The 18,214-nt window shown below is 48.4% G+C and overlaps 1 protein-coding gene across 1 annotated transcript in view; it reads left to right on the top strand.

The window, feature by feature from the left end:
• LOC146833606 (cytochrome P450 2D15-like) overlaps positions 1–18,214 on the top strand; it is a 565,139-nt gene that overhangs the window by 165,745 nt on the left and 381,180 nt on the right. The window contains exon 4 of the mRNA XM_085601485.1: positions 15,795–15,955. Coding sequence (XP_085457611.1) covers positions 15,795–15,955 — 161 coding nt within the window. The remainder of the gene's footprint in view (positions 1–15,794; positions 15,956–18,214) is intronic.

Here is an 18,214-nt window from a genome sequence, read left to right as displayed (position 1 = left end):
TTCCTTTGAACACTACTGCTTTTCTGATGTTGCTGTTGGTGGGGCTGCTACATGATTTTGGGTGGTAATCATGTGTTGGGTGTGTGGAAAATGTAGTAGTGTGCTGGTCATAGGGGGGACCCTGGTATCTGTGTGCCATCACACGGTGTTAGCTAGGTTTCTCTGTTCATGTAAGCAGTTACTGCATGGTGAAATTGTCCCAAGGTGTATTCCTTCCTCTGTGTACCCTGACATCTTCCCTGCAGGGTGTTCCCAATATTTAGCGCTGAGCTGTGTGTACATTAGCTGGGTGTGTGACGGACTCCTTCAACTTTGCACATGCATGCTGAGCGATGTCTCCACCTGCATCATTCGTGGCATCCTTGGTAGTCATTGTACTTGTGTATGTGGACTATTGACATGACTTCATGTGGACATGTTTTCTTTTCTGCGCTATGCATGCTCCCAGCCTCGCACACATGTGGTACATGTACTGCAGGGTCTTTGTGCACCTGACTGACATTTGTGGGCATGGTATCTGTGGCTACTCCACCCTTTGCGTTCCATGGGCAATGCTGGGAGTGTTAGGCACCCACCCCTCCTGTCTCTGGGCACTGCTGGGAGGACTCTGCACACACCCCTCCTGTGTCTGGGCACTGCTGGGAGGACTCTGCACCCACCCCTCTCATGTCTGGGCACTGCTGGGAGGACTCTGCACACACCCCTCCTGTGTCTGGGCACTGCTGGGAGGACTCTGCACCCACCCCTCTCATGTCTGGGCACTGCTGGGAGGACTCTGCACACACCCCTCCTGTCTCTGGGCACTGCTGGGAGGACTCTGCACCCACCCCTCCTGTCTCTGGGCACTGCTGGGAGGACTCTGCACACACCCCTCCTGTGTCTGGGCACTGCTGGGAGGACTCTGCACCCACCCCTCTCATGTCTGGGCACTGCTGGGAGGACTCTGCACACACCCCTCCTGTGTCTGGGCACTGCTGGGAGGACTCTGCACCCACCCCTCTCATGTCTGGGCACTGCTGGGAGGACTCTGCACACACCCCTCCTGTGTCTGGGCACTGCTGGGAGGACTCTGCACCCACCCCTCTCATGTCTGGGCACTGCTGGGAGGACTCTGCACACACCCCTCCTGTCTCTGGGCATTGCTGGGAGTGTTAGGCACCCACCCCTCCTGTCTCTGGGCACTGCTGGGAGGACTCTCCACACACCCCTCCTGTCTCTGGGCACTGCTGGGAGGACTCTGCACACACCCCTCCTGTCTCTAGGCACTGCTGGGAGGACTCTGCACCCACCCCTCTCATGTCTGGGCACTGCTGGGAGGACTCTGCACACACCCTTCCTGTCTCTGGGCACTGCTGGGAGGACTCTGCACACACCCCTCCTATTTCACAATATGTACGCTTAGGACATACACGGGTGTGGGTACGCTCCATGCATACGTGGGTGGGGGTACGTGTCGTACTTACACTGTTGGGGTGGGGGGTACGCTCCATGCATACGGGGGTGGGGGTACGGTCCGTACGTACACTGTTGGCATGGGGGGTACGCTCCATGCATACGCGGGTGGGGGTACGTGTCGTACTTACACTGTTGGCATGGGGGGTACGCTCCATGCATACGCGGGTGAGGGTACGGCTCGTACTTACACTGTTGGCATGGGGGGTACGCTCCATGCATACGCGGGTGGGGGTACGTGTCATACTTACACTGTTGGGGTGGGGGCATGCTCCATGCATACGTGGGTGGGGGTACGTGTCTTACTTACGCTGTTGGGGTGGGGGGTACGCTCCATGCGTACGTGGGTGGGGGTACGTGTCGTACTTACACTGTTGGGGTGGGGGGTACGCTCCATGCATACGCGGGTGGGGGTACATGTCGTACTTACACTGTTGGGGTGGGGGGTACGCTCCATGCATATGCGGGTGGGGGTACGTGTCGTACTTGCACTGTTGGGGTGGGGGGTACGCTCCATGCATACGTGGGTGATGGTACGGTCCGTACTTACACTGTTGGGGGGGTACGCTCCATAAGTACGCGGGTGGGGGTACGTGTCATACTTACACTGTTGGGGTGGGGGGTACGCTCCATGCATACGCGGGTGGGGGTACATGTCGTACTTACACTGTTGGGGTGGGGGGTACGCTCCATGCATACGCGGGTGGGGGTACGTGTCGTACTTACACTGTTGGGGTGGGGGTATGCTCCATGCATTCGTGGGTGAGGGTACGGTCCATACGTACACTGTTGGGGTAGGGGGTACGCTCCATACATATGGGGGTGGGGGTACGGTCCATACTTACACTGTTGGGGTGGGGGGTACGATCCATGCATTTGCGGGTGAGGGTACGGTCCGTACGTACACTGTTGGGGTGGGGGGTACGCTCCATACATACGGGGGTGGGGGTACGGTCCGTACTTACACTGTTGGGGTGGGGGGTACGCTCTATGCATTCGCGGGTGGGGGTACGGTCCGTACGTACACTGTTGGGGTGGGGGGTACGCTCCATATATACGGGGGTGGGGGTACGGTCCGTACTTACACTGTTGGGGTGGGCGGTACGCTCCATGCATATGCGGGTGGGGGTACGTGTCGTACTTACACTGTTGGGGTGGGGGGTACGCTCCATGCATTCGCGGGTGAGGGTACGGTCCGTACGTACACTGTTGGGGTGGGGGGTATGCTCCATACATACGGGGTGGGGGTACGGTCCGTACTTACACTGTTGGGGTGGGGGGTACGCTCCATGCATACGCGGGTGGGGGTACAGTCCGTACATATCCATACCCACGCTGTGGAATGCTTGTGCGGGCCGTACCCAGGCCTTTGCCACGTGGGTACGAGCCGTCCCGCCATTGTTGGGGTGACATAGGTATGGGCGTGGTACGACTCGTACCCACGCTCCTAAGGCGTGGGTACGGGACGTACCTGTATTGTTGTGTTGCCGGTTCGCATCATCAAGCCCTTCCGTTGTGGCCGTCGCTGACTTTGCTGGACACGCCCCCACCCCCTCGTAGTGACCAGGGCCTGAGGGTCAGGTATGTCCAGGGCATGTGTGCTGTGTGACTTTGGTGGGGGTTTTGTGGCCTGCCCCTGGTCCTGCCACCCCCCACCCCTTTTCCCCCCTCCTTGTGTTGTTCTGACCTTCTGCGGCGTCTGCGTCCGAACCTGTAGAGGAGGTCGACTGCTATGAGGGCCGGGATGACACGTAGGTTCGGGTCCATGTCTGTCCGTCGCGTACAGGTACTCCTTGTTCGCGTCGTCCTGTCTGTCCGTCGCGTACAGGTCCTCCTTGTTCGCGTCGTCCTGATTTCCCGGCAGTTTTTGGCAGCCGGAAAATATTCACCGTGCGGGATGACGTCGGTGCGAATCGTAATTCCTGGTTTGTGAATGGCAGGCTGCGTGCGTCCCGACGTCACGTCTGCGCTTTCCCGGATCAAATTTGTATGTTTATTTTCGTCGGTCGGGGTTTTGTACGATTCGTACGGAACTGTTGGTTCCGTGCGAATCGTACTTCCATGTTTGTATTTTGTTACGACCGGGTACGCGTCGGATGGAGAATATGCTCCGTCCGACGGTTCGTACCCGGTTTTTACCGGATCGTAATTGGCACCTATGTCTTCATGTTTGATGGCCAGTTATACTGGCAAACCAATGGCACTTCCATGGGCAGCACATTTGCACCTAGCATGGCAAATCTATACATGCATGGATTTGAAACAAAGAATATCGACTTTTTCACCAACCCATTTCAACAGAATTAGAAACTGTGGAGGCGTTATATAGATCATATCTTGGTCATCTGGGAGGGAGACCAGGGTCCCTAGATACCTTCTCCGGTTGTCTGAACTCTCGAGATCGTAATCTATGCTTTACTGGCGAATCATGTGCTACAGAAGTGTCTTTTCTAGATCTCCGTCTTTATCCTAAAGATTTTCAAAAGCCCATGGCACGCAATTCTCTATTGAGCAACTCTAGCTTTCAGCCCCGCGCACTGTTGAACAATCTCCCTGTAGGTCAGTTTTTAAGGCTCTGGAAAAATTGTACAGAGGTAGCTAAATACATACAACTTGCCTCAAATTTAAGCAGCGAACTACAGGCGAGACAACACCCTTACCACCTCGTATGTTGAACATCCAAAAGAGCATGCAATAATAATAGAGAGGCCCCCCCTGGAGGCACATAACAACAAGGAGAAAACAAACAGAATAGTGTGTGTGACAACGTTTAGCCATTCAACGGATAGAGTCAAGAAAGCAATAAATAAAAGTTGGAATATTTTGAACACAGGAGAACTATCCCTTGACAGACCCTTATTTTCTGTTAAACGGAGCAGTAACTTGAAGGGTCTCTTGGTACACACACGACCAAAGAGCCGAAAAACACAAGAGAGACAACTATCACTATGGGGAGGACCACCAGTGGTGGGACATTTTCCATGTGGGAGCTGTTCAGTGTGTCCTTTGACAAAACACACAAAACATTTAGATCTGGGTTTACAGACACCATGGCAATTGAATAACCACACTAATTGCAACCCATGGGGTGTAATCTATATGATCACATGCCCCTGTTCACTTATGTACAGTGTACATTGCCATGACAACACCAAGAGTCAAACACAGAATTGTAGAGCATGGCAGCTATATTAGATGCAAGAAGTCTAATACACAACTGACAAGACACTAGTTTGAAATGCACCACACAGAGGACGATCTATCTTGGGTGGTCATTGACAAACCCAACTACAACACACAAATCGGTCCCTTAGAGTGAGTGCTCTTCAGAAGGGAACAGCGTTTGGTGTTTTGCACCAGGAGTCATGTTATAGGACTGAACGACGATATCCCTTGGTGCTCACTGTAGTACATATAATATAAGGAGATAGGTTGCCACTAATCATGCTTAACCTGCGGAGTCTACGTACCCCTCACATCCATCATGAGACTCAAGAGATGAGGATGTCTACTGTAATATATACGATTTAAGGAGAGATTTTTATACCATGTCTGACCCTTGGTTGATGCATACCTTGATTATCCAACATGAGTCTCTTAAGAAAGGGATATTATATGACTCTACTTACTCTGTATTTTCCAGTATGTCTAAGTTCCAAACATATTTTTATACAAACACGCATATCCTATATGGTTTGACACCACTACATATGCCATGTGTGTGTATAATTGTAACATGTACATGCCCCAATACACATGACATTAGCGTATTTGATGAACATACTGTTCATCATGCCATATACATACTGCTGAAACCCATCCTGTGTTCTCCAGTGATTATATTCTGGTCCATAGGAATATTGTGAGCGTCAGCACGAGTTTTTGCAGCCAGAGGTAGCGGGAACTACTTTTACCAACTTTCCCGTGAACCGGAAGTAGATCCTCTGTTCACTTCCGGCTCATCATACATAAAATCAAGGGGCAGAACACTGGCTCTCCCCCTTCAGCCTTTGGTGTTTAAGAATGCAGCCAGGAGAGTACAGTAAGGCACCATTGGTGCAAACCACGCAAACCACTTAAAACGGAGAGCAGTGTCGCGCTCATCTGCCACGTGGTAGTGAGACGGCAGATGAGCGCTACACTTTGTAAATTGTAAATAACGAGTTCCGCATCACTGCCACTTGAATTATTTAAATTGTAGTTCTAAAGTGTAAATAACGAGTGCTGCATCACTGCCACTTGAATTTTTTAAATTTTAGTTCTTTCCTGAAATGTTTTATAGTGAGCGCTTCATTCCGAAATAATAGTGGTGTGCGCTCCGCTTTTCTAAGGTGTGCTGGTAATGTTGTAACAAGAGCATTGCTCTTCTATGTATAAAATACAACAGCACGGATACTGTTTTCTGCATTTGGGAGTACTATTGAGAAATGAGGATGGAAGTTATACATAAATACATGGGCACTCCATAGGTTGTGCTGTGAGCCCATGTACAACAAGGGACAATAAGCCCAACATATAGTTTGTCCATGTTCCATATGGATGGTAGTTTGTATCTATACGCCCAGATAACCTTTACAGACCTGATCATATATGGAGGTTACTGCATACAGATAACTTGAACGAAGCCCTTTATGTGCCAACGTTTTGAGGCACACCATTCTGTGCTCTAATATATTATGTGACATTGGGTTATTATCAGCAACAGAAGGAGATTTTGTTTTAATAATGTCTGACCATATACCTACTATGATTTTTATACCTTCAGAGTACTGATACTTGCTACTATAGGACTTATGAAGGTGGACATTGACTAGTAGTCTCCAATTGGTGAGACTGGATTATTAACTGTTCACAAAGTATGATTATACACTTTTGCAGTGATGGTAATAGACACTAGTGTTTAACAATTGGGACTGTAAATATGCATACTATGCTTTGTTGTGTGTTTTTCTATCCTTACAAAATGTTGACCTGACCTTTGGCTGGTACCACAGACAATTTCCATACCAGTAAAAGTATGGTACTTTCTTATATATAGATTTGTTTCGCACAAATTGAGTGACACAGCGAATGGTCCTGAAGAATCCTAAGAACTTTTCAGTCTATTAAGGCAGAAAGATGTTGACCTTATCCAAATAGGGAACATCTATATCCCTATTTTAATCTATCCACTGGAGACATCAATAAAGGATTGACCCTGTCAACCAGAAGATATTTTTAATTCACCACTTTAGAAATTTATTTTGCACTCTGCCCCTCTACCTGCCCTACATGGATGACATAAAACACCTTACCCTCCTCTCCTGCGGGGGAGTTGTAGCTCACACTGGGTACCTTGCGGTCCCAGTGTGTAAGAGGGAGCCCAATGATAAAGCATGTCACCTTAGGGTGAGTGAGGGTTCTCGTCTTAACACATGTGTGCATATGTCCCTTTCCCACTCACTTTTGTTTGTTTTGGTGAGTAGCTAGGATCCACCATCTGGTTACCTTTTTGTGAATTTATAAAGTCAAAAACAAGCCAGAATCAAGTTAGAAACAGCTGTGAAAGCTGGAAATGGCTGGCTGGTGGTTAATGCTTTCTGTTGCCACATTTGTGATAAGTGCTGCAGTCCACAAGGGACACTTTAACTTACAGGCCCATGGTACCTCTAGTAATATATACTAGCGAATTATAAGAAAGTTTATATGTGCCGATTGCTGGGGAGCCAATCAGACATTCCTTTTTAAGGTCCAGAGCACTCCCACTGAGGCCAATTTGCCAGGACTCGGTGCACTTACAGAGTTGAAATAACCAGCAGCATCAATACAATAACTGGGCGCAATCATGCAAAAAGAGGCAGTTCCTTACTGTTAGAAATGGGGGTCTGTAGTTGGCAGAGTTAGGTACCTTTGTCCAAATAGGGACCCTTACTTCTAGTCAGGGTAAGGGGGATAAACTCCTAAAATAACGCCTGCTCACCCCCTTGGTAGCTTGGCATGAGCAGAAAGGCTTATCTCAGAGGCAGTGTGTTAAGTATTTGCACATAACCAACAGTAATACAGTGTAAGCACTACAAAAGTACTCCACATCAGTTTAGAAAAATATTCCAATATATTTATATATTGACCAAAAACAATAAACATCCACAATACAGTACTTTTCAGTTATCAAAATAACCTTGTTACACAGTTCCTTGAAGTTGATAGCTCCGTCCGGGGCTATCACTCATCGTGAACAAACAAATCCAAACATTTCTAGCTGACCGCGGCATCGCAGGCCAGCTACGGTGTCGGGAAGACCCACAAAACAGTACCTTTAGAAATGTAGCATGTCAGCGACCTCTCGTGGAGCTTTCGAAAGCACGACGTCCACAGGCGTTGGTTCCGGAGGTCAGTGCACGAGTCATCGGGCCCTCGAAGTCACACGCATTTCAGATCAAAGTCCTCGCAATTAAAATCAGGAGCTCTGGCGTCGGCAGGCGTCGGGTGCCGCAGGGCAAAGTGCAGCAGTGTGGTGTGCATTGCCCTCAGGTCACAGTGCGAGCAGCGGCTCGGTGGCGGAGTCAGATGGCATCGTCAGTGAGAACAGGGCCGCGGTGCGAAGTGATGCAGTGCTTGTCGCGGTGCTGGCAGGTCAAGGTGCAAGCAGCGTCGTCATTGCTGTAGCGCTGTTGTCGGCTGACGAACTGGAGTCAATGGCACCGGTGTGCGTAGTCCAAGGCTGCGGTGCGGGATGACGGAGGTGAATCATGTGACTCTATGAGCGGTGCCATCGAACCACGGTGCAAGCAGCAGCATTGATTTCGGCGTGGACTGGCATAGTCGAGCTTACCAAGGCCGTGTTGTGAAGTGAGGCGGTGCAGAGTGCGGTGTCCACAGATCGCGGTGCAAGCAGTGGCTCAGTGGCGGCATCAGCAGGCATCGTTGGTGAGACCAGGGTTGCTGTGCGACGTTGTGGCGTTACCCTCTGCAGTGCCTTCAGGACACGGAGTCAGCAGCGGCGTCGTAGATGGTGTTGGGTTGCTTTTTCTTCTTGCTGCAGCACAAAACACACAGCTTCCAGCGCTGAGGGCAGAGAAGAACTTGATGTCTTTGCTGTTTCTGAGATTTCTTGAACAGGGGGCAAGCTCTACTTTAAACCCTTGGAGAAACTCACAAAAATAGATTGCAGAAAGTTCAGTCCAGTCCTTTCACTGCCAAAGACAGAAGCAGCCACTGCAGGCCAACACAGCAAAGCACTCAGCAAAGTGGTAGTTCCTCCTCACAGCTTCTCCAGCTCTTCTTCGTGGCAGTCTTCTTGGTCCAAAGGAGTTCTAAAGTTCAGGGATTTGGGCCCCAATTTTATTGCCCAAAATCCTTTGCCCTCTCAGGCAGACAGAGTCTGTGCCTAACCAGAACCAGTTCTGCCCTCTCTGCTTTGGCCTCCTGGCAGGAGGTGTAGACGGCATTGTCAGAGGCAGACCAGGCCCATTCGGATGAAAGGAAATCTCCTCCCCCTGTTCTAAATGCAGGCAAGGTCGATACAGCCCTTTCCTGACTATCTGGAGCCACTGCTTTTCCCCAGTCATCCAAAACCCAGTCAGTCAATCCACAACCTCAGCAGAGGCCTACTGGATGGATGAGCAAGAAAATACCTACTTTCTAAAAGTGGGATTTTTTAACACAGAATATAAAAATCACCTTCACTAAAAGAGCGCATCTTTAGATTTCAGGCATACTAAACTTCATTTCTCTACCTGGTTCCCAGGGCCAGATATGTTTATAAGATGTTATAAACAAACTCCCCATTCTGTCCTATGGGAACAGGTAGCCTTGCAATAGTGAAAAACAAAATTGGCAGTAATTCACTATCAGGATATGCCACACACACCAGGGCATGTCCTACCTTTCACATACACTGCACCCTGCTCACTGGGGTACCTCGGGCCTACCTTAGGGGTAACTGAGATGTAAGAAAAGGGAAGGTTAGGGCCTGCCAAGTGGGTACACTTGCCAAGTCAACAGGGCAGTCCCAGACTGCACACAGGCTCTGCAATGGCAGACCAGAGTTACTTTTACAGGCGGTTTGTATGTGTGGCACCATCCAGTGCTGCAGCCCTACTAATAGCACACTCAGGGGCATATTCTCAAGGATTTATCACCGAGTTATCGGTACTTTAGCGCAGCAAAAGTGGCGAAAGAATTATCGGCTCATTCTGAAGCTGGTGCAAACAGCTGATATCAGTTTTCCAGCGATAGCTGCCGCAAAACACATCGCCACCGGTGAGAGCCACAACTAACGCTAATCATATGCAGACTAGGTGTTCCCGTGCAAAAACACACGAAAACACCACTTTGCGATAACCAGCCAGATCTGCGATGCGATCCAAAAACAGGCGATAAGGCGCGTTAGCAGCAGGGATTTAACACCTGCCTTTTACTGGTGTTAAGCAGGACGACAACCTGCAGTATGAAAGGGAGCCCAGCCCAGAGCCACGTCTGAAGGCCAACAGATGCCATGGAGCCAATGATCATGCAGCTTGGAGACCCAAGAGGGCCACAACACCCACCACCAACCCCCCAGGACCACCCCACCCCAGGACCCCCCCCGGACTACCACCGAGGCAGCGCAGAACATGACAGCGAACCGTCTGAAAATGCAACAGCCTCAGAGACTTTACGCCAGAGGATGTCATTGCCCACTACAGGCTCAAAAGGACAACCATCCTCCGCATCCTGAACCACATTGCCCACAGGCTGATGGTACCAACACAGTGGACAACCAACATCCCTCCGCAGACAAAGCTGCTGGCTGTGCTGCACCTGTTGGCCTCTGGTACCTTCCAACCAACAACTGCCAGAGTCGGAGGAGTCTCACAGCCAGCCCTTTCAAACTTTCTCACACATGTCTTGGATGCATGTCCAAAAAAGCAACAGCGGGCCCCTGAATCCGCACCACACGCTAGTCCCAATTCGTAGTGTTCCTGCGCAACCAACCCCAACCCCAGCCGTTGCCTGGCACCTCTGTACTCCAGATCCAAGATTGTAGTTTCTGAAAAGGGTGTGCACCAGGTCATGAAGTCCAGTAGACAACAGTAGTGGAAAAAGAGTTCTTTATTATAAAAAACATAAATTAACAAAACAAAAACATCAGCCAACGTGTTCCATTCCCAACGGGGAACTTCATCAGGGTTACTTGTGGATCCAATTAACTGTATATGGTCCGGGAACTCCCCAATACAATTCCATATTCCGAAAGTCCGTATTGAGAAACCTGTTGGATAAATGGTGACAATGGTCAAGCGTCCGTATGGTCACAAACGTAATCTGGTACAGTGTATTGCACTTGGAAAAACCGGAATGCTAACAGGTATGATCAATCCTGCCCAAAAAGACTGTAACAGAAGTTTGTGTAGTCGTAACCTTTGTAGAAAAGAAAAGAAAGGTCACGACCGCACAAACTTCTGTTACGGTCTCATTAGGCAGGATTTATCATACCTGTAAGCATCACGGTTTGTATCAGCTTGATACCCCTGCACCTTCACTTCCCCCACACTGCGCAGGAACAGCTGGAGACCAAGCAAGGGAACTACGCCATAGCAGGCTTCCTGCATGTGTTGGGGGCAATTGAATGCACACATGTACTACTTGTGATCCCTGCTGACACTGCACACAATCACCGCAACAGAAACCACACGCATTCCATCAATGCGCAGGCAAAAGTGGACCAACCGGGCCTGTTTACCAATGTCGTCACAAACTTCCCAGGCAGTGTGCATGATTCCTACATCTTCCGCAAGCACCCCAGACCTGGTCCCCAGACTGGTCTGCCGCCCAGCGATGACTGCCCGACCCTGCGCACCCAGTCCTCAATGCTCACCTGCCACCACTGGCGTGTCTCCAATAGGGCCCACCACGTGCTGGTGCAACCTCCTCAGCCGATCGGTGGATTCCGCGCCACAGGTCCCCAGCGCACCCTGTAGCACCGCGCCGTGGTGCCATGTCTTTGCAGGCTGCTGCCTTTGGCGTACACGCGGTCCAGCTGGGCTCACAATTCAAATCGACTCCTGATTGGTAGGACGGCGTATCGAGGCGTACTCATCATCACAGGCTGCACACCCGCTCAGCTCTGGTGCCACTAACTCTGTGCACCGCAAGTCACTGTCTCGTGGCAGTAGGCCCGTGTCAGCCAAGGTGCCTCGGCTGCCACCAACTCTGTGCACTGCAAGTCACCATCTCGTGGCGGTAGGCCCGTGCCGGCCAAAGTGCCTCGGCTGCCACCAACTCTGTGCACCACAAGTCATGGGCCCTTTATGATTGAGTCCCATGGTGCGGACACCATCATGTCTCCTCCAGCAGTGGGGAATGTGAAGTGGTTGGACCCTAGGACCTCATGCATAAATAATGAGCATACGGACACTCTCCGATAGTGGAAATGGCCTCGAGCACATGCGCCCGGCCTGTTTTATTGGCAGGGTCACATGTCCTGTGACGCCTGTGCTGGATGGGTGTAGTGTGGGTGTAAACCAGCCCTCAGAGAGTGGCTGTGGCATGCTGACAAATAGACCTGTGATCAGCAGATCACTACAGGGAAGACCTGGGTCATGTAGCATTGTTGTGTCCCCCCCGTAAGTGGAAGCAGAGTGGGCTGGCCTGGCGTATGCCAGTCCAGCGTGGGGGTGTGAACAATAACCCTGGGGCTGTGGGCGTGGTTCCGTTCTGGTCTGGACAAGGAATTAACTAATGTGTGTCTCTCTGTTGTAGTTTCGGCGCCACCCAGACCGCAATCGCTAATGTTGCACTCTGTGACCCAAGTCCCAGAACATGAGCAAGATGGACGTAAGGGGGAATCACTGACCCTACATTCATCCATACATTCACACTTGAATGATCAGTGACATAACACATCTGTGTGAATTTGAATGTTTAATGCACATTCAGTGGAGTGTTGTAGCTGGAGCAGTACAGGGCCATGCAAACCTCACTTTACATTTTTGGCCCGTGGAGGGCCAGCCAGAGTCCTTCAGGGAATGACAAGTACATCGGGAGATGAAGAGTCTGATAGCTGTGTCATTGGTGACCAAACAGAATATGGCAGTCCATGTCGAGGTCCAAGGTGAGTGTCGCAGAGTGCAATGGGGGACAGTGGAAGGTGATGATGCAGAGGACAGAACCAAGCAGAAACAGGCCATATGGCGGAGATGAATGCTACTGCTTCCTTCTTACCTGTACGGCAGAATCATCCGCATCTTCGTTCTCTGATGTTTCATGTGCCTCACATGTGGGTGGTGTTGTTCTGTCTCCAGCACTGTGTGGCACTGACACATCAGGGGGCGGAGATGTGGATGTCGAAGCAGCAGCAGCATTCATCTGCGAAAGGCCTTGTGGCAGCAATGCCATGATGAGGGTCTGCAGGACATAGTAAATACCAGCTACATCACGCTGGTGTGCAGCGTGGCAGACATTCTTTCCATATGTGTCCCAACTCCCGGATGACACCCGCTGGAGCCACTCTGAGTAGACAGTTGTCCTTGTCTCTGAGTCAGGACTCTAACAATGCCATCCATGGATCGTTGGAGAGCATAGAGCAGACTGTGGGTGTCCGTTAGGAAATGTAAGTGGTCCCTGATAGAACTTAGACACCCACATATGGCATCTAGTTTGGCTGCCATGCAATTGAACCCCACCCTCACCTGATCAGCCATCTTCTCCTGGCACCCTAACACACGTCGTTGGAAGGCCATGTGTTGTTCGTGTGGGTCCTGGGAGATATCCATGGTGGTTGGTGCTTCATGCTGTGTGGTCTATGCAGGAGGTGAGGTCTGATCGATGCAGCTGGCTGCCCAGCTCCTGGGGGTGGGGTGCTGAGGGTGTCCATGAGCTGTTGGAGGGCGTCAGTGTCGACAGGGAGGTCCTCTTCGTCATCAGTGAAGAGTTGTTGGGTCTGCTCCGCAGGAGGTGTTGATTCTCCCTCTGTAATGTGAAGGGGAGATGCAGTTTAACATTGTGTTCACATGTAAGTTGACGCATTGTACAAGTTTACATACAGACTGCATGACAATGTACATTGTGACTGTTCGGGAGGAGCTGCCTATTTGATGCGGGACAGTGGACATTTCGACAACATCATGAATGTGTGTTTGTACTTGTACATCATCATCTCACATTTCCCTGCTATGCCATATGTGATTGGCCAGTTTCTACACACAAGCAGCAGCAGTTGTGTCCTCTGTTCTGTTGTGAATGTGTTGCAGTTTGTACCACATTGTTGTCAATGTTGATGTGCTCTGCTTCTTATGTTTGTGTGCTGCATTGTGGGAGAGTCGCCCCTGCAACTCTGATTTTGCTGGCCCTTATCCCTTTCAGGTGGTGTGCCTTTCAGTTCTGTGCTCATACAGTGCTGAGATGTTGCAGACTTGGGTAAATTGGGCTCTTGGTGGGAGTTGGGACTCTTGGGCATGGTTTGTCCGCATATGTCTTGTTGACGTCAGGGGTTGTTTGTGCACGTGGATGTGTCAGAGTGTGACCTGCTCCCTTATGGATGTGGTCTACACTCAGCCACCTCAATCTTGTGGCATGCACCATGTCATGATAATGGGATTGCAGCCATGCTAATCGTATTGCAGTGTCACTTGCATTGTCAGTGTGGGTCACGGACCCGCAGCTTTGCTGGGTTCAGCACATGTGCATGGGTTTGTTGTGAGATTAGTGATGTGTGGGGAGGGCCCCCTTGGACACATAGTTGACGGGGGCCTACTTGCAGTTTCTAGGTGTGCTGCAGTGTGCCAAGGGGATCAGGGACATGCTCCAGAGTCATTGTGGCTGTGCACTGTGCTATGCTTAATTGTGCATGTGTGCCATTGTGCCCATCTCCCCTCGTCTCCCCAGTCCCTGGTCATTACTCACCCTTTTGCTGTTGTGTCGGCTCCTGTCAAGCAGTGTCCGGTCCCCCAACTCCTGCCACCATCTCCACACTGATGACTGTGGACACCAGTTCCTCCATCTCGTCCAGCTCCTCCTGTGGTGCTGGACTCCCACCACCAGTCTGCATTGCTGCCTTCTGGTTGTTGCCGAGTTTCTGCTTGGTTTTGCACTTCACATCTTTCAAGCGCCTCTTGACCTCTTCCACTGTCCTACTCAGCACTCCGATTGCATTCACCTTGTCCACGATGGACTGCCATATTCCATTTTTTGTCGCCAATGACACATTGGAGATGACAAACAGTTGTTGATGGTATTTTATCACCTCCATTATCTGGATCCTGTTTTCCTGCGGACTGAACCGCGTCTTTCTCTTCTTCTTGTCCTTGCCCTTCTCTGACCCCGAGGTCCCAGCCTGGGCCTCCGGGGGGCTTGTGGGGTCGTCCTCTGTTCCTGCTCCGGCTACCTCCATTGTGCTTCGCAGATGTTTGCTTTTGTTTGTGTTTTTTTTTCTGCTTTTAGAGTGATTTTTCCCACCTAACGTGAGTGAATTGCAGGCCTGGCACAGCTTATCGCTGATTTTGCCATCGCGGTTGGGCCCAACGCCAGTTTTTTCGCGTTCTGGTTTCTATTTGTATCGCAATCCCGGTAATGTTATCGCAGACATTTTACACATAATCGGGACACTATCTCATGTTACTGCCGTGTTGAGAATGTGACGTTAACACAGCGTTATTTTCCCGCGATATGAGAGATTGTGTTAACCTATTTTGGTGATAATTATCGCACGTTCTTGAGAATATCCCCCTCAGTATACTTTACTAGGGACTGACACATAAATCAAATATGCCAATCATGGAAACACCAATCCATAACACAATTTACAACAGGACCACTTGCACTTTACCACTGATCAGTAGTGAGAAAGTGCGCAGAGACACTAAGCTAGCAAAAACAGAGTAAAAACCGGGAGGTCAGAAAGCAAAATCTCAGGGGAAACACGCCAAAAGATGCCAAGTCTAACACTTACAATGAGCCTTTATATGCAACATATATTTAGAAATTCTTATATCTGAGCATTTCTGTACTTTAAGTCTTAGCATGTTGGTGATAGTCATGATTGATTTACAACTGTGTCAGCATGTCTAGAACAGGTACCCATCTTTAGTTCAGCTACTGATGAGCCAAAGGATACTACATCAAAAGGACTCAGTTCATTCTCCCCAAGGTCCTGAACCTGGGGCTGTATATCAATTTTCCCAGAGAAGTTAGTCAATGTTTCTTATTTTCCAGGCTAAGGTCTGCCTTCCTATTTGCCATCTGGGCCAGAGCCCAGAGCTGTGGTCTCTTCAGGGCTCGAATCAGGAATTGTTGACCACATCTTTGGTAATCAGGTGCTCTTTTGTAACATCAGACCGATAAAACCTGCTTAATGTTGTCTCTCCTGTGCTTTCTCTTTCTAGGCTGTGCATTTGACCCACATCTCATGATAAACAATGGAGTGAGCAATGTGATCTGCTCCATCGTTTTTGGGGACCGCTTCGAGTATGATGACAAAAATTTCCTAAAAGTGCTGGCAGTATTTGAGAATATATTAAAAGCAAGCACTGGATTACTTGCACAGGTAAGTGAAGAACACTATTAGAGCACCTATTTGTGCAGCCATTAAAATTTTGCAGCCATCCTGTAACTTTTAATTGCTATTATTTTAATTTAGTGATCACTTTATTGGCAAACACAGAGGGTATGGGTGTGAAATATCTGTAATTGTAGACAAACAATATGACAATGAAACTTATAGAAACAAATCATCTTCCTTCAATTTTTGTTTTAATAATCTTTTAGTGCATTGAGCAGTAGTCAAGAATCCCCAGTGCTCATGATGTTTTCCTATATTTTCTGTATCTGTTTCACTCACATAGTGTGCTTTTAGCACATTCCCAGGAAATCAACAAATTGCGGACAATTATAGACATTGTGACTGGGTAGCACCTCTAAAACAATCTTTTTTCGGAATCAAGGATGCCTATGAATGACTGCTCTCAGATTGAGAAAATGAAAAAAATGTAGTGGGGATGGAGAACTAAGCTTTCAAAATTAAGGGAATGAAAGCTGTTTTATCAGCTCTAAGATACCTTCTACTCGGGCTACAGGTGATAATTGACCAATTTAATTTCCACTTGTGTTCAATTTTAAAATCTTGTGATATTGGTCCAATATAAGGATTCCTCATTCGGAAAGAATGTTCTATGAGTGTGTATTATTCCTAGAAATTCAGGAGTGCCTCCCAGCTAGGGTAGGAATGAGATACCACTACTCTCGGAAAAGGTTTTGGTGTTCAGACCAACTGTCATTCAATGAAAATTTGGAGCAAGGCCCATGTGAGAATGCAAAAAGAACATGAGCAAATTAGTATGGTTCAGCCATAGTCTCATATGTGGAAGAATTTGGGAAAACGTCTAGTGAGCGGATTAAAAGCAAACTCGTTCTCTTTAGATTGGCAGTCAAAATAAACCATATATCCTTCTTATCAACACATCTTTCTTTAAGTATTCAACGCTGTTTTGTTTCGCCAGACATAGGTATTGAAAGACAATTGAAGGCAAAATATATCCAGGACTGCCACAGAGAGCACCTGAAATACAATCAATTAAAAATGGTAGGATTATGGTTTCATAAATATCTCTCATAAAATATGGAATTTATCCCATTTATAGAAACCCAGATTTAGTCGGGTACATCATTTCTGGATATTCAGCATAAGTAAAGCTTGAAACCTGGTAATGTGTTTAGTCCATAAGCATCTAGAGTAATTCACAGTTTTCATAAAGTGAGTATCATTCAAAAAGTGGCAATAAATATTTTGTTGTACAGAAATTGCTATTGGGTCAGGGACAATGTATTTCACAGGGTGCACAGGGATATGATTTCCATATGAGTGACCACATTGCTGAAGGCTTCATCAAATGGATCTGAGATTCTTATCCTTGGCCTAAATTATAACTGAGTCATAGTTGTTCCTTTGCTGTAGCTGCTGATGATAAGTTTTCTATGAGTGGTGGGCTATGTTATTAGGTTCAATGTCTGTCCTCCGAGATGTCCTTTAGTTTGGAAATAATTAATTTAAAATGGAATATCTTGAGCAAAGGATTAGAATAATGGGCAAAGAAGAGGTGGTCAGTTTTGCTGATTTCAGATTTTACGCTTCAAAATAGATCTGCAGTTTATCTGCATGATAGCCCCTCTTTTTTCAGCTTTCCAGGTGGACCCCATTAAAGAGTGGGGCAGCCTTTCAGTAGGAATGCTCATTACCTGCGGGCATTTGCAGTGCCCCGCAGATACTTCAGTTATATCATCAGCATCTTCTACTTTAAAAACCTTCCTCATGCATCTCATCTTTATTGTAGTTAATCTGTTCACTATCCCATACCACTCCAAGATTAAAAGATTTGGAGATATTTTGGTGGTGATGATTGAAGCATTATGTGCTTATAGCAATAGATAATACAAGAAGAAACTGGTTTGGGATAATAAAAGTTCAAATAGTCAATCAGTTGTTTCACATTTGACAGTAGGTGGACAGGATATGTATGTCTTGAGGAAATTGTGCACTGGTTTCCCATTATGAGATTGGCCAACTCTAGGATTGATTTATTAATAGGATCTGAAAGTAAAGGGAATAGGTAGGCTTTTGTGGCTATTTCTATTATGGCAGTATGTTGGATAGCAAGGAGACCTGATGTGATGCAGTGTCTTTTTGGGCACAACATTGTACCCTCATGGTAACCATGTGGTTCAGATGCAGGTCTTGATTAGAAATGCTGAAGCATGAAGAGCATCATCTGCCCCTGCCCCCAGGGGTGGTGTACTAGGGTAAAGCGGT

This window comes from Triturus cristatus, chromosome 4_2 (assembly GCF_964204655.1).
Source record: "Triturus cristatus chromosome 4_2, aTriCri1.1, whole genome shotgun sequence".
Taxonomy (NCBI): Eukaryota; Metazoa; Chordata; class Amphibia; order Caudata; family Salamandridae; genus Triturus; species Triturus cristatus.
Note: the sequence above shows the minus strand (reverse complement) of the source record. Positions and strands in the feature narration are given on the sequence as shown.